At 42.4% G+C, this 12,944-nt stretch overlaps 1 protein-coding gene across 1 annotated transcript in view; it reads left to right on the forward strand.

Moving 5' to 3' along the window:
* efna3a (ephrin-A3a) overlaps window positions 1-6,574 on the forward strand; it is a 55,707-nt gene extending 49,133 nt beyond the window's left edge. The window contains exon 5 of the mRNA XM_047605920.1: window positions 4,142-6,574. Coding sequence (XP_047461876.1) covers window positions 4,142-4,260 — 119 coding nt within the window. The 3' untranslated portion in view covers window positions 4,261-6,574. The remainder of the gene's footprint in view (window positions 1-4,141) is intronic.
* Window positions 6,575-12,944: the final 6,370 nt, after the last annotated feature.

Raw genomic sequence — 12,944 nt, forward strand, 5'->3', positions numbered from 1 at the left:
CTGAATACATTTGGAGGAGTAACGAAATCAGGGCACACAGATTCATGCTCACGCACACACTCTTAAAAGCAACCCCTGACGACCGCTGGACACCCACTCCGTGACTCACCCTAAGGACCAGCCCAGCCCACAGACTTTCCTCACTTACATTTGGACTTCCTGTCATCCTCCTTACCTCCTACGTCACACGGTTCTTACTTAACACAGTGTTTTAGGAATAAGGCCGACGTATTATTCAGAGGGAACAAGAAACTGAACCTGGATGATGCTGCTTTTTTAACAAGCCCCCATGTCGGCCGAACTCACCGCGAAGAGAAAATTAAGGGCGACACAATAAAATATTATCCAGGCTGTCTACTGTAAACATCGGACTTTAATTATTTGTGAAATGAGCCGCTGTTACCGTTCGCAATCTGCGAGTAAGTACCGCTTACGAATCACTTTTTACAGAACGGCCCGCTGTTGGCTTGGTTCCAGTCTGTCAGAACGTCTGATTCGCTTGCTTTTCTTGCCCCATTAAAAAAAAGCATCCAGATCTCTGCAATTACTCTGGTGGGTCCACTGCATGACACAAAAATATGCATCGAGTATAAAATGACTTTATTTTTCTGTTTTAAGATCTAAAGTCTAAACTCAAAATAGTTTTGCAAATGTGCAACGCAAATTTATTGCATCTTCCTTCATGCAATGTAGCATGATGTGTGTATTTTTAAATACATGTCCTGTTTCAGTCTAAAAAAAAATACATAGTTGTGTTAGACCGAGCTAGCCAAAAATGCTTCTTCCAACATCTTCAAAAGAACTGAAACCCTGGTTCTCACACAGTTATAGCTGCCATTGTTTAGTAGCAGCGTTACCAACAGAGGTGGAGCCACCTGGCCTGGCATGTCCTATGCTACTACCGAGTGGACCAATCATAGCTCTTGGGGTCTGTGTCACCGTGACACACAGATACATTTCTGGGGAGGTGAACGTCAGGCTAAAGCTTTAGGGCATAGGTCTTCAAAGGGGGTCCACGACCTCTAGGGAGTCCACTGAGGCACTGCAGGAGGGTTGCAAAATTTTTGGTTGATTAGACATTTTTCATATATATTTTCCCGCGCAAATTAAAATTTCTTTAAATACACATTAACATGAATCCAACATATGAAAATAATCATGTATTTATAAATAGCACTAGGCCAAGTTTAATATAGACCTGATAGGCCTGAAAAATGTTGAAGACCCCTGCTTTAGTGTCTGTGAACAGGCCTGGATAGGGTCTGGACTGAGCTACAGCATCAAACTGACAGACCGCAGAAGGTTTGAGCTACACATCAGTGGTCGCTTGCAGCCATAAACCTGACAACAGAATACGTATGCTGCCTAAAGAGCTGAATTGTGCTTCTCAAAGTAGAACAATGAACAACTACATAAAAGCTTAAATGTCAACCATGCTTTATGTCATTTTTTTTTTTTTTTTTTTTTTTTGGTGGCGGTTATTTTAGTTGGCTGCGAGGAAGATGACACCCCCTATCTTACTGAACCCACCACTCTGACCTATTTGAATCCTGAAAATGTCACAGATGTAGCAGCGTTTCAAAGGTCTGAAGTCAGCTTTTAAGAACGCAATAAAATGTTTTGTGAAATTTCTCCAGGTTGATGATTGAAAGATAATTTCTCCATTTGTTTTATTGGGAAAACAATCAGTTGATTGTTGTGTAGACACAGTGTAAGCCATTAGCGTGGCTACCTCACTGACCTGCGGAGCTGTGGGCGTGCTTGACGGGTCCATTGCCCCGCGTTGTTTACGCCTCACTGCGGGTCTACCATCGCTGCTGCATAGCTGGCATAAGGATTTATCAGACCAGACAACCTTTTTCCACTCATCGACAGTCTGCCGCTGATGTTTCTTATCTCACTGTAAATGCCTTGGGCGGTTTACTGCGGACAAGAGAGCTACCCTGCATGCCTGTCTGCTGTTAGACCCCATACAGACGAGGCCGCACCGGATTGTGTGCTTGAAAATTGATTGCCTGTATCCCACAATTGCGCTGTGATGTTAGGTGCCATCCCGTGAACCTCTGACAACTTGTTACAGCCCGAGGCACCCAACGTCCCCCACATTCATCTTCCAAGGCCATCCTCCCTAAATAGCATGGGTTTTGAAGAGGTGCATGTTGCGCAGCGCGGTGATTGTCGAAGCTCCCCACAAAAAAAAAAAAAGTAAGAGCAACTGTGGAGATAGAGTTGTTGCTGCGTGTACTTTTTTATGTAAAGGGAAAGAAGGTCCATTTTTACCTCAGGAACAGGTCTGGTGAAACCTTCTGGAGAGACAATCCACATGGTGCGGTGGTGCCCCCGCTGTGACCTGCGAGCCCTACCCGAGGCAGCAGCGGTTTATATTCTCTCCCCCCTGCCTTCGCTCACTGTTTAATGTTTGAGGTCACCCAGGTGCACCGCGGTGTGGATGTCAATGTTGTGTGTCATCACAGCAGACAGATGCCTTGTGTTCCTTAAGAGCACCTCTGACGTGGGCCCTAGTCACACACAGCCAGGGCAAACCTGAGCGGTCGGATGGTTTAGTCTCAGGCGGAGGCGGCGAAAAACAAAATTCCACACATTCATCAAACGTGGGTGACGTTGTCGTCTCCACGTGTTATCTGTTATCAAAGCGTTTGTGTACCTAGGTAATCCCTGCATTGTATGTCCCCATTCTATTTAGCAAACTCCAGACAAGTCTTTAATGTGACGTTAAAAGAGAAAAAGACGCCCTGCCTGATTTGAGGTTTTTCCACAATGAAAGCTACACCAATCAGGCATAACATTATGACCATCTTCCTAATACTGTATAGGTCACCCTTGTGCCTCCAACACAGTTCAGAGAATGGTCATATGGGCCTTCTGAGAGTATCCTTTTTCATTTGGGTCCTATTGACTGAGGGGAGGGGCCTCTGTGGATGGGATCTAGTGAATTTGGAGGCCAGGTCAACACCCTGTGCGGTTTTCCATGTTTTTGAGTGTCTGTGTCAGGCTGCATCTTGCTGGGAATGGCTGTTGCTGCTATCAAGCAGTGTCATTGTTATGGGGTGGGGGTGTCTGGTCTGGTCTAGATGGGTGGTACATGTCTAAGTAACATCCATACGAATGCCAGGTCCAAAATTGTCCCAGCAGAACAATGAATTGTTAAAAAGTTATTCACTTCTCATGTCAGTGCTGATTTTTGTAGTTTTTTATGGGTCAAGTCATGGGATATTTTGTTTAGCCTCAATTTCTTTTATCAAAACATACGTATTTCATCTCGTCTGTGCTATTTCAAGGTACCAAATCAGAAAATCATATGAATACAATGTAGCACCAGTATATCTCTCATCAAAGCCTTAAACTTTGCTCATGAGACATACTTTAAACGCCGTCATGCCCATCAGCTACATCTCTCTTTCATGTCTGATGCGGGTTAATGTTGTCTGTCATCAGCAGAAAAATTGCGGCTTTCTTCTGTACTTAGATAGATTACTTTGCAGGGGGAACAAAAGTATTTTTTTTGAACGTCTCAGTGCGGATGGCGCTCACGTCGCCGTACAACTGTGATGGATGTGTGAGCCTTGTTTTGGTTCGCTTTATTTTGGTGCGTACTAACCCTCTAGATATAATGGGACGCATTATGTCGAGACAGAGCATAATGACTCAATGTAATTCACTTTTTTTTTTTTTTTTTTTTTTTACCAAATACAAATGTGTTCTCTCAGCCTTTTCTCCGTCTCTCCCCTCCAGCTAATGTTTTGTTGTGTCTAATCAATGGCAAGGCCAGAGTAATTTAGTTTGATTGAAACCCCTCCAGGATAAAAACATCATTAGTGTGAAAAGAGGAATACATATAAAAAAACAACAGCAACAAAAAAAATAACAGATCAGAAACAAATACGTTTTTATATATCCATCCCGCGGGGGAGATGGCCATATGTAGCTGATGATAATTGGGGGTTTGTTGATAATTGTGTCATTTCTCTTCCGCTACACATGTTAAAGCACACATTGCACGTATCGTACATTGCCTTTAGATTGATGATTAGATAATGTAGTAATGCTTTGTTTCCTTCTGTCTACCGCACGTGTCCTCCCTTTTCTCACTCCCTTGCCGTCTCTGTTTTTCGCCCTCCAGATGAATTCAACCCTGAGGTTCCCAAGCTGGAGAAAAGTGTCAGCGGCAGCAGCCCATCACGCGACCGCCTTCTCCTCACCGTGGCGATGCTGCTCGTGTCCGCCGTCCTTTTGTCCTAGCGACCGTCACCGAGTGACACTCCGCGCTCGGCTGGACCGCCTTGTCCAAAAGGGCTTTGTATCCACCAAGTTTTTTGACGACGTGAAAGCTGACAGAAGCGAGGGGCAGAGGTGCGGCAGAACCACAATCAAACGGGAAAATTAGGAATCTGGAACTCAGCTCAACAGACTTAAAAAAAAAAAAAAAAAAAAAGAAAGAAAAAAAGAGAGGCCTTTTTGCTGTCACATTTACACGTGTGAATTATGACACTTAAAATGTTGTCGGACGTCATCGTCACATGAACACCGCAACGTTTCATACAGGTGTGGCGCCCCCACGGAGACCACTAACCAATACTCAAAATCAGACTTCTGTGCTGCCCTCGCGTCTGCTGTAAGTGAGGAATCAGACTTCTAATGAGCTGGACTACACAGTCTTATTGTAGCATGGATATCAAACCACCCTGAGGAATTTACGCTGCACTGTCTTCAGCTGATGAAAGTAGGTTGCTGCAACTGCAAGCTTTGAAGAAGATGGAAAACTCTGCGGTGGATTTTTAGGCCTTGGACCACGGACAGAGTCTGCTGATGCATTAAACCCAACTTTGATGTAGTGAAGAGCCAGATGGACTCCAGAACTGCGCTGATCTCACCTGAGTTATACAGGATATTTATATGATCGGTCAGTGTCCCGGACACTGAAGAATGTTTTCACACTAGTGTGAGAGAGCTGCTGGTAATAAGAGCTTGAGAAAAAGAGGAAAGACTTTCTGAGGATATCCGTAGGCCTTTCAAGAATCCATTTTCTCCAGACATCAAAAATACCCCTGGCTTTGTGATCGGTGCAGATGCGGAACCCGCGTTTCTTAGAAGGTAGCAAGTGCCCTCTTAGAACTAGTCTTTTGTCTGCATTTCCTGCCTTCGCACTGTAACAACCCTAGAAAAATACAGACCCTGGGCTAGTAATTTGACGGCACTTAGACGTGGTAGATGTGCTAGATGTGTGTTTTGTTCCGATGCATTTACCTTCAGCACTTGGCGCAGAGTTTCCGGATGTCAGACCCTTCCGCTCTCGCCGCAATCAGCGCGGTCATTCAGAATGCCACTAATTTACAATTCTTAAATAACTCTCTCAGCAGCAAGTCCCCTTTTAATCCCAGACAACCCTGCGTATTCCTTTTCCACTTCAGAGGTTCACAGCCAATCAGTGCTGATGGCCATTAAAGCAGTCACAGTCACCATGGAAACTACCCCATACAGTCGCCAAAGTGCGGCAGGTGCCTGAGGAGAAATTGTTCTTTGAGTTTCAAAGTGACGCTGCCGGCATTTTGTTAAAAACAAAAAATAAAAAAAAGGGGGAGAGGAGGAGGAAAAAACAAACACGTGTGAATGTGCAAATAAAGTTCACTTTTTTATATTGTAATACGAGACGACGTAGGCTGGCGTTAAACCTGATTACAACGTTGTGCTTCGTTTGGTTTATTTCCTTTTGAGACGTATTTATTTTGACATCGAGGTCTATTATTTATCTACCTTATTTATTAGTGTGCATTCGTAGGCCTTTCGCTCAATAAGCTACCGTGCCATTTTTTTATTCTTTTTTTTAAAACAGTGGGATTTTTACTGCAGCATTTCGCTTGTGTAGATAAATAGATGTAATTCAGCCTGATACAAAGAGAGGGTCATTGGTTATGACTAATCGGACGGGGCGTGCACTCAGCAGCCCCGCTCTCATGTAACAGATACTGCTAACTAGATTATGTTGCCGAAGAGCATGTCATAAACCAACTGTGAATGCGCAGACGGAGCCGATGTTGATGGAAGGGCAGCATTCCTCCAGTGCTGCACTTGCAAAACAAGCGAGTCTGTATTGTGATGTATATTTATAATACATGCCGGTTATGGAATGTGTGTGTGTGTGTGTGTGTGTGTGTGTGTGTGTGTGTGTGTGTGTGTGCGCGCGAGCACAGAGCGTGTGTGAGTGTATGAGTGAGCAAGAGGGGAAACATATGTCTGCACATCGGTGCGTATGTATGTAGAATGTGTTCGTCCGCGCTTTTCAAGTATGTGGCATTTAGAAATTTCGTACCCGTCGAGGAAGTCATTTGTAGGATCTGAATATGCAAAGCGTGTCCGAGAGAATGTGCTCTTCTGTAATGTTAGTTTATGTTACAGGGTTTGGGAGGCGGGCAACAAAAAAAAAAAAAAAAGCATTTACTGATGTTGAAGACAACCACGAGAAATGTGTTTACCTTTGACAAGAATGAATAAGCAACTGTAAATTGAACCAAGAATGATTAAAACGATGCCAATTAAAATCTTTTTGCAAATTTTCTTTTCGTGCATTTATTTAGAAGCTCGGCGCGGTGACTCCTTCACCTTCACTCGCCCGACACTCGCTTCTGTTTGTTTTCCTTGACGCGCTACCTGAAAGCAAACGCTCTCACTCTTTTCTCGCACTCCACTTTTGGATATATCGGGCTGCGAGCCGACGTGCAAACAGACGACACTCCTGAAGCACATGAAACGCTCCTTTTCACATGGCCCAGTCCTCACTGCAGCACCACGCTTCAGAGTTCACAAACACTTCGTCTGCCATAAAACATAATGACAGCGTGGGGGGAAAGTCACGGCTCCAAATCTTCCTCTATAACCAACCCTCTTTTTTTTCTTTAAAAAAAAAAAAAGGAGAAGAAAAACACCTGCAAGCCATTCATGTCTCCACAAATCTGTCTCTCCACGTCGCTCTCCTCTCCCTCTGCCCCTGTCAGACTCTTTCTAATCTTTGCACACAGAACAAAAACAAGCTGACAATCGGGAGGGACACGTCTCTGATGCACTAATGTCCGTGTCAAAAAAGGACAGAGGGGCCAGATAAGATTTCGTCTTTGATGTTTCACATCGGGCTTGAAATCACATTAGAGACAGAGAGAGGAGCAGAGCGGAGCAGGTTCGGCCGTCTACTCAGGCTTTTCATTTCCAGACCTGGGTCAAGGAGTCTGTGCGCTGAGGGCTTGTGCCAAACTAACTTGACATGATTGACAATTCATTTGACATAATGTGAGTCACACACCACCGAGCAGATTGCGGCGAAGTGATCACATCTATTAATGTCCGTTTCACAGCTGTTTGACTCCGCGACTCCTAATTCCTTCTGACATCTGTGCGCTAAGCTGACAGATAATTGCTGAATATTACAGTAGGTTTTGGCTTACAGTCCCTTGCCTTTTAATAGGCCTGGACTTGCTCATAAACACTTCAGTGTTTTGACACCGTGAAACAGTGGTTTTAGCTTCTGCTCTGGGGTCTGAGCTGACAACTTCATATTTTATTTATTTATTTTTTTTCCTTCTGGAAATTAGCCCGGCTTTATTTTTTGGCAGCGGAGGATGTCCCTGGTTAGTTGCGTAAGGGAATTAACGCTGTCATATTTACACCTTAAATTCCTGCCTGGAAAAGCTTATGTTTTGCTATTGCCTAAATGAAACATTAATTGATCTGCTTACTATTCAAATGAGAGGATCAGGAGTGCTGCCAGCGGATTAAAAAAAAAAAAAAAAAAAAAAAAAGCCTTCCTTTCCCTGAGCAGCTGACTCAGAGCTTCACATTTCCACCATGAAACGGATATCTAACAAGTGCTCTGTCCAGACCCTAACGAAGGAAGACACTCCATTAGCAAAGGGAGATGACCTCTTCTCCGTTTGGAGGCATATTATCGTTTTCTGAATCATTTACGGTGAGATAAACCATCTGTATCACGGGCAGGTCTGTGCTGTCGAGAAGAAATTCCCCTGACAAACCGCGCCGTCTGGCCTGAACAATGAAACAGATGCCTCCTCCTCAGAGAACTCGTTATAACTCAGGACATCAATGACACACTCGCTGAGAATACTGCGGCGTTCGAGTGCTGCACGGAAACTCCTATTCCGAGAATGAGAGTCATAAAAAAAAGAAAAGAAAAAAATGATTTGTGTTACGGCGCGAGAAATAAATTTGACAAATGCTGCTTCCCCTATCACATAAACACGTACCCTGAATTGCCTTTTAAACGTTTCAGACATTTAAAATCAGTGGACACAGACAAATTGCCAATGTCATCCTTAACAGCAAGCACTCTATTTTGAGTGTAAAAATATGTCAAGCCCTCCAGTCAGTAGCTGGCGCCATCTTCTTTAGCAGCAGTTACATCATTAAATGTCTACTTAGCAAGTTGTCTCCTGCTTCTGCTTTGGGGGGGTGGGTCTTTGCCCACTCCTCTTTGCACACAGTTTAATGAAGTCGGATGAACGTCTGGCATGAACTATCCACTTTGGGTCCAGCTCCAGCGTTTCCATTGGTTTCTAGTTGGCCTGTCCAGAACACTGATCTTCCATTTTCCTCCGGGCATTCCTTGGTTGTTTTGCTGGAATGCTTTGGGTTGTTATCTCGTTTTCTGAGTTCGTGTTTGGCCTCAGCCTCAGCTCCAAGACTGATGGCGTGAATTTCTGTTGTGGCTGCTCGTGGCTTTCCCGTTTATGTGGGGGGGAAAAAAAAGGGTAGTTTGGTGGCATTCAGCCTAGCGTTTGAATTGTCGCTTAACAGTTGAATTATAGACAGACTTTTGCCAGAATTATCAGCTTTTTGATGTTAGAAGAAGAAGAAGAAGAAAGGCGCCCTCTTCTAGAAGCTGTGGCAGTCACGTCGAATGATTCCATTTGCCTCACAGAGGATGGATGGAGCTTTGGATCTTTAGTATATTTTTGGCTTTCCTTAGACTGATGTTCTCTCACTAACCTCCCTGATGTCCTCTAAAATCTCCTCTCCTCTCGGCATTCGAGCAGGTATGCTTTGGTAACAGTAAACTGGCCTGATTTCTTCTCAGTTCGAATCGGTGCCGTCCAGCTGCTCTCATAAAGATCTCTCATTTTATTGGTCCCTTTGATTGAATAATTAAGCAGTGTCCCAGCTGAATCTTATTTCTTCATTTAACCCGGTCAAACTCATTTTAGTTGCCCTTTTAATTTGGTTTGAACTGGGCCGGACCACTAACATAATAGCACATTGTTTTAGTGCAAAGAAGTGCATGACGGAAACATCTACATTAAATGAACTATCCTAATGCGAAACCTTTTAACCTCAAATTTCATGAGAAACAGTGAAACTGTGTATACTAAAATAATAGGCAAGGAATAGCAATTATTTTTACTGAAAAAATGCGGTTAATATCTTCTATGTCATTTTCGCAATTTGCAAATTTATGCTACAGGCTAGATTTGACCCTCTGGTGGACCGAATGTTTGACACCTCTGGTTTAAAGATTGCAGCTCAGGGTTCGCTTCCTTTTGCACTAATTTAAAATTCTAAATTGCTAATGGGTTTCACACACTTCAGCCATCATAAGTCAACATTAATACTGACTTTTGAGGACAAAGGCATGCTTCACTGCACAGGCCGAATGTTTGAATTGTAATAACACAGTGGTGTTTAAAGCGGTGCCACAGCCTCTGATTGCTGGGACTGACTCACAACCTTCACTCTGCTAGCTTATTTACGCTAGCTTGCCTTGTGACACATTACCAGTTTGGGGGTTTTGTGTTGGATTGCTGTTCGTTTTGGTCATTGGATTTTCCATTCATTAAAGGATATTAAAAAACAAAAAATGAGCAGTTATTTGGTTTTCATTTTGAAATTCAAAAATTCAAATAGAAATTCAAGGCGTTTTTCTTTATCATCGTCGAGAATGGACAAACAAATCTTTAAAAACTTGTTGAATTTCTGCCGTTAAAAACAAACATATAAATAGTTATAAGACAGAAACAAAAATGGCACCCGTTGTTTCATATTTTGCAACTGGAAGTTGCCGTTTTCAAAGTAAGAGCACGTATGAGGCTATAATGTTTGTAATGTAATAAATTGCACTCTTTAGCTTGATGTAACTTGTGCTATAAGAGGGTTACTTTCTTTGAAAACACTCAGAGGTAGCCGCAGGTGAGACGGAATGTTTAGTCGACCTCCTGTGTTTATGGCAAGGGCACCTAAATATGACTTCTTTAGCCCAGGCTAAAATGTCTTTGGAACCTAACTCTGACGTAATTTTTGACAAAATGGCAAAACAAAGCTTGCCATCTGCAGAAATCTCTGCACGCATGTCAGAGTAACGTTAATGTTAGCTAGTAGCTAACTACTCCCTGATACATTTATATTTAGTTTTTACCTGAAATATGCGGTTTCTGCATGCGCGGTTTCTCTCTTCCCTTTCATGCGTGTTCTCTTCACTGAGATTCTTTTGTTGTTTCGAAAAACAACGTACTCATCCATGTCCATCAACTTCTGTTACACAGCGCCGTCCGCATACGTGCTCTTACTTTGAAAACGAAAACTTCCGGTCGCACAATATGAAAAAACGGTTTCGGTCTTCTAACGATTTTATTTTTTTGTTTTTAGAAACTACTTTTTTTAAGTTTTGTCCATCCATTCTTGACCCCTATAAAAATGCCTTGAATTTCAGCTTAAATTTTTGAATTTTAAAATTTTAGTTTTATAATGTCTGAACGGAAAACCCAATGACCAAAACATACAAACATGTACATTTCACATACATCTCTCTAAATTAACTTTTAAAAATGTCTGTCCACAGTCCACAGCTGCAAATCCGCACCTTTTCCCTTTAAGCATATTTCATGTCCACATGCTTGACACATTTCTTCATTGTAATCCTGATTAGATGAAATACATATGATACTCCACCATTAATTTATTGTGTGTACATGGCATCAGTTTCATATGTTCTGTTGTCTTGATGTTCAGATGCTTGCACATTAAGAAAAAGGTGTTAAGACGTATAATTAAACATCTCTGGTGGGTAACATGTTGGCACACAGCAGACAGACAGTGTGTGTGCAGACAGCTACACAGCTTTCCACCCATAGATGTCACCAAATCGGTGAGATACACGCAAGGCAAACCATATGCATCAGATTTACTTGAAGCATGTATGCCTAGGACGTGAATACCAAACTCTGAAAAGCAGTGATGATTGCCCTGAAATGGTTTGTATATTTTATGATATGTGCCCCGATTAGATTTTGGTTTATAGTTCCAGCGGGTTTGTAATGATCAGTTCAGTCTAAAGCCTAAAATCTGATATCTAGTAACTCATTCAGATGTGAAATGTGCCATCGTTGTAGACCATGTTTGATTCATATTTAATGAAGTCAGTGATTCAGCTTGGGGGCATGCACTATTAACAACATGTTGAATCGGTTAAGAAACATAAACCATCAAGGGCTGCGCAGCGCAAAATAAAAATAGCTGCTTATAATATTGCATATTATGTAACCGCTGAATGGATGAGCTGACCTACTGTACAAACAATTTTTCTCAGCCCAGAAAGATTATATTGATTCAGGGACGACGACAACTGTATTATAATGTCAGCTATTTCTGTTTATTCTTGTTGTAATCTGTGCGTATTGGGGGCAGGCTGTCACAAACAGAATGTTCTTTTTACACTGCAAATGTTATAGTTTCAAGCTACCACCCAGAACTCCTTCTTCTGAGAATTTGAAATAATATAAAAGTAACAGATGGGTGATTAAAAGGCAGATTTCTGGTTATTCCTTAACATGACGTTCAGTGCTCTCTGAGGACATCTTAAGGCACGAGGCATAAATATTCAACAGTATGTGACGCTATGGCTGTCAGAAACATAGAGGGGAATGCACAGTAAGACAAAAAGCTTTAGGAAATGGAAATGTTCACATAAACTGAAAGTACCTCAAACTTGTACTCGGAGGAATAGTTCTACATGGGTTTGTTTTTATATCATCGTCATTATTGTTATTTTTGCGAGACAGCTATGCATAGCTATGCCGCCCTCCAGCACCTCTAAGCCTCACTAATTAACACATTTTATCTTGTTTATATAATTCATACAAAAGTGACAAGTTGCCCTTTTACCGAAACCCCAGGAAGTCGCAGCACTCGACAAAACGTTTTCTGGCTCATTATCCCCTGAAAGAAAAATGAAAAAAAAAAGAACAAGAAAAAAAAACATATTAAGCTAAGTGGCTAAATGGCTGCTTTCTGTCGCTTGACAGTACAGCACACAGACACATTGGTTGTATCAGTCTTCTCATCTGACCCTGAGCAAGAAAGCTGAGTGCTTTTGTACGTGGTTAAATTTCACTACTGGAATTAATTAACCCAGTTTCCTAAAAACACTGTAGGGTTTGGCAACGACTGTACACCAATCAGCCACTACATTATGACCACTGACAGGAGAACCAAATCAAGATACAAAATACAATGTTACTTAGACATGTACCACCCGCCTAGACAAGACCAGGAACCCCCACCCCATAGCAATGACACTCATTGATGGCAACAGTGGGATGCAGCCTGGCACAAAAATGGTTAACAACTCAAAAAACATGAAAAACGGGACAAGGTGTTGTCCTGGCCTCCAAATTCACCAGGTCCCACACTGATCAAGTATCTGTGGGATGATCCACGGAGGCCCCTCCCATTAACGCATAGGACCCAAATGAAAAAGGATGCCCTCAGAAGGCCCAAATGACCATTCTCTGAACTGCCAGACGGTCATAATGTTATGCCTGATGGGTGTAGCTTTCATTGTGAAAAGCGTCAAATCAAGCAGGATGTCTTTTTCTCCTTATTTTAACGTAACATTTAAGACTAGAGTTTGCTAAAAACAATGGGAACAT

The sequence above is a fragment of the Mugil cephalus genome, chromosome 14, assembly GCF_022458985.1.
Source record: "Mugil cephalus isolate CIBA_MC_2020 chromosome 14, CIBA_Mcephalus_1.1, whole genome shotgun sequence".
Lineage (NCBI taxonomy): Eukaryota > Metazoa > Chordata > Actinopteri > Mugiliformes > Mugilidae > Mugil > Mugil cephalus.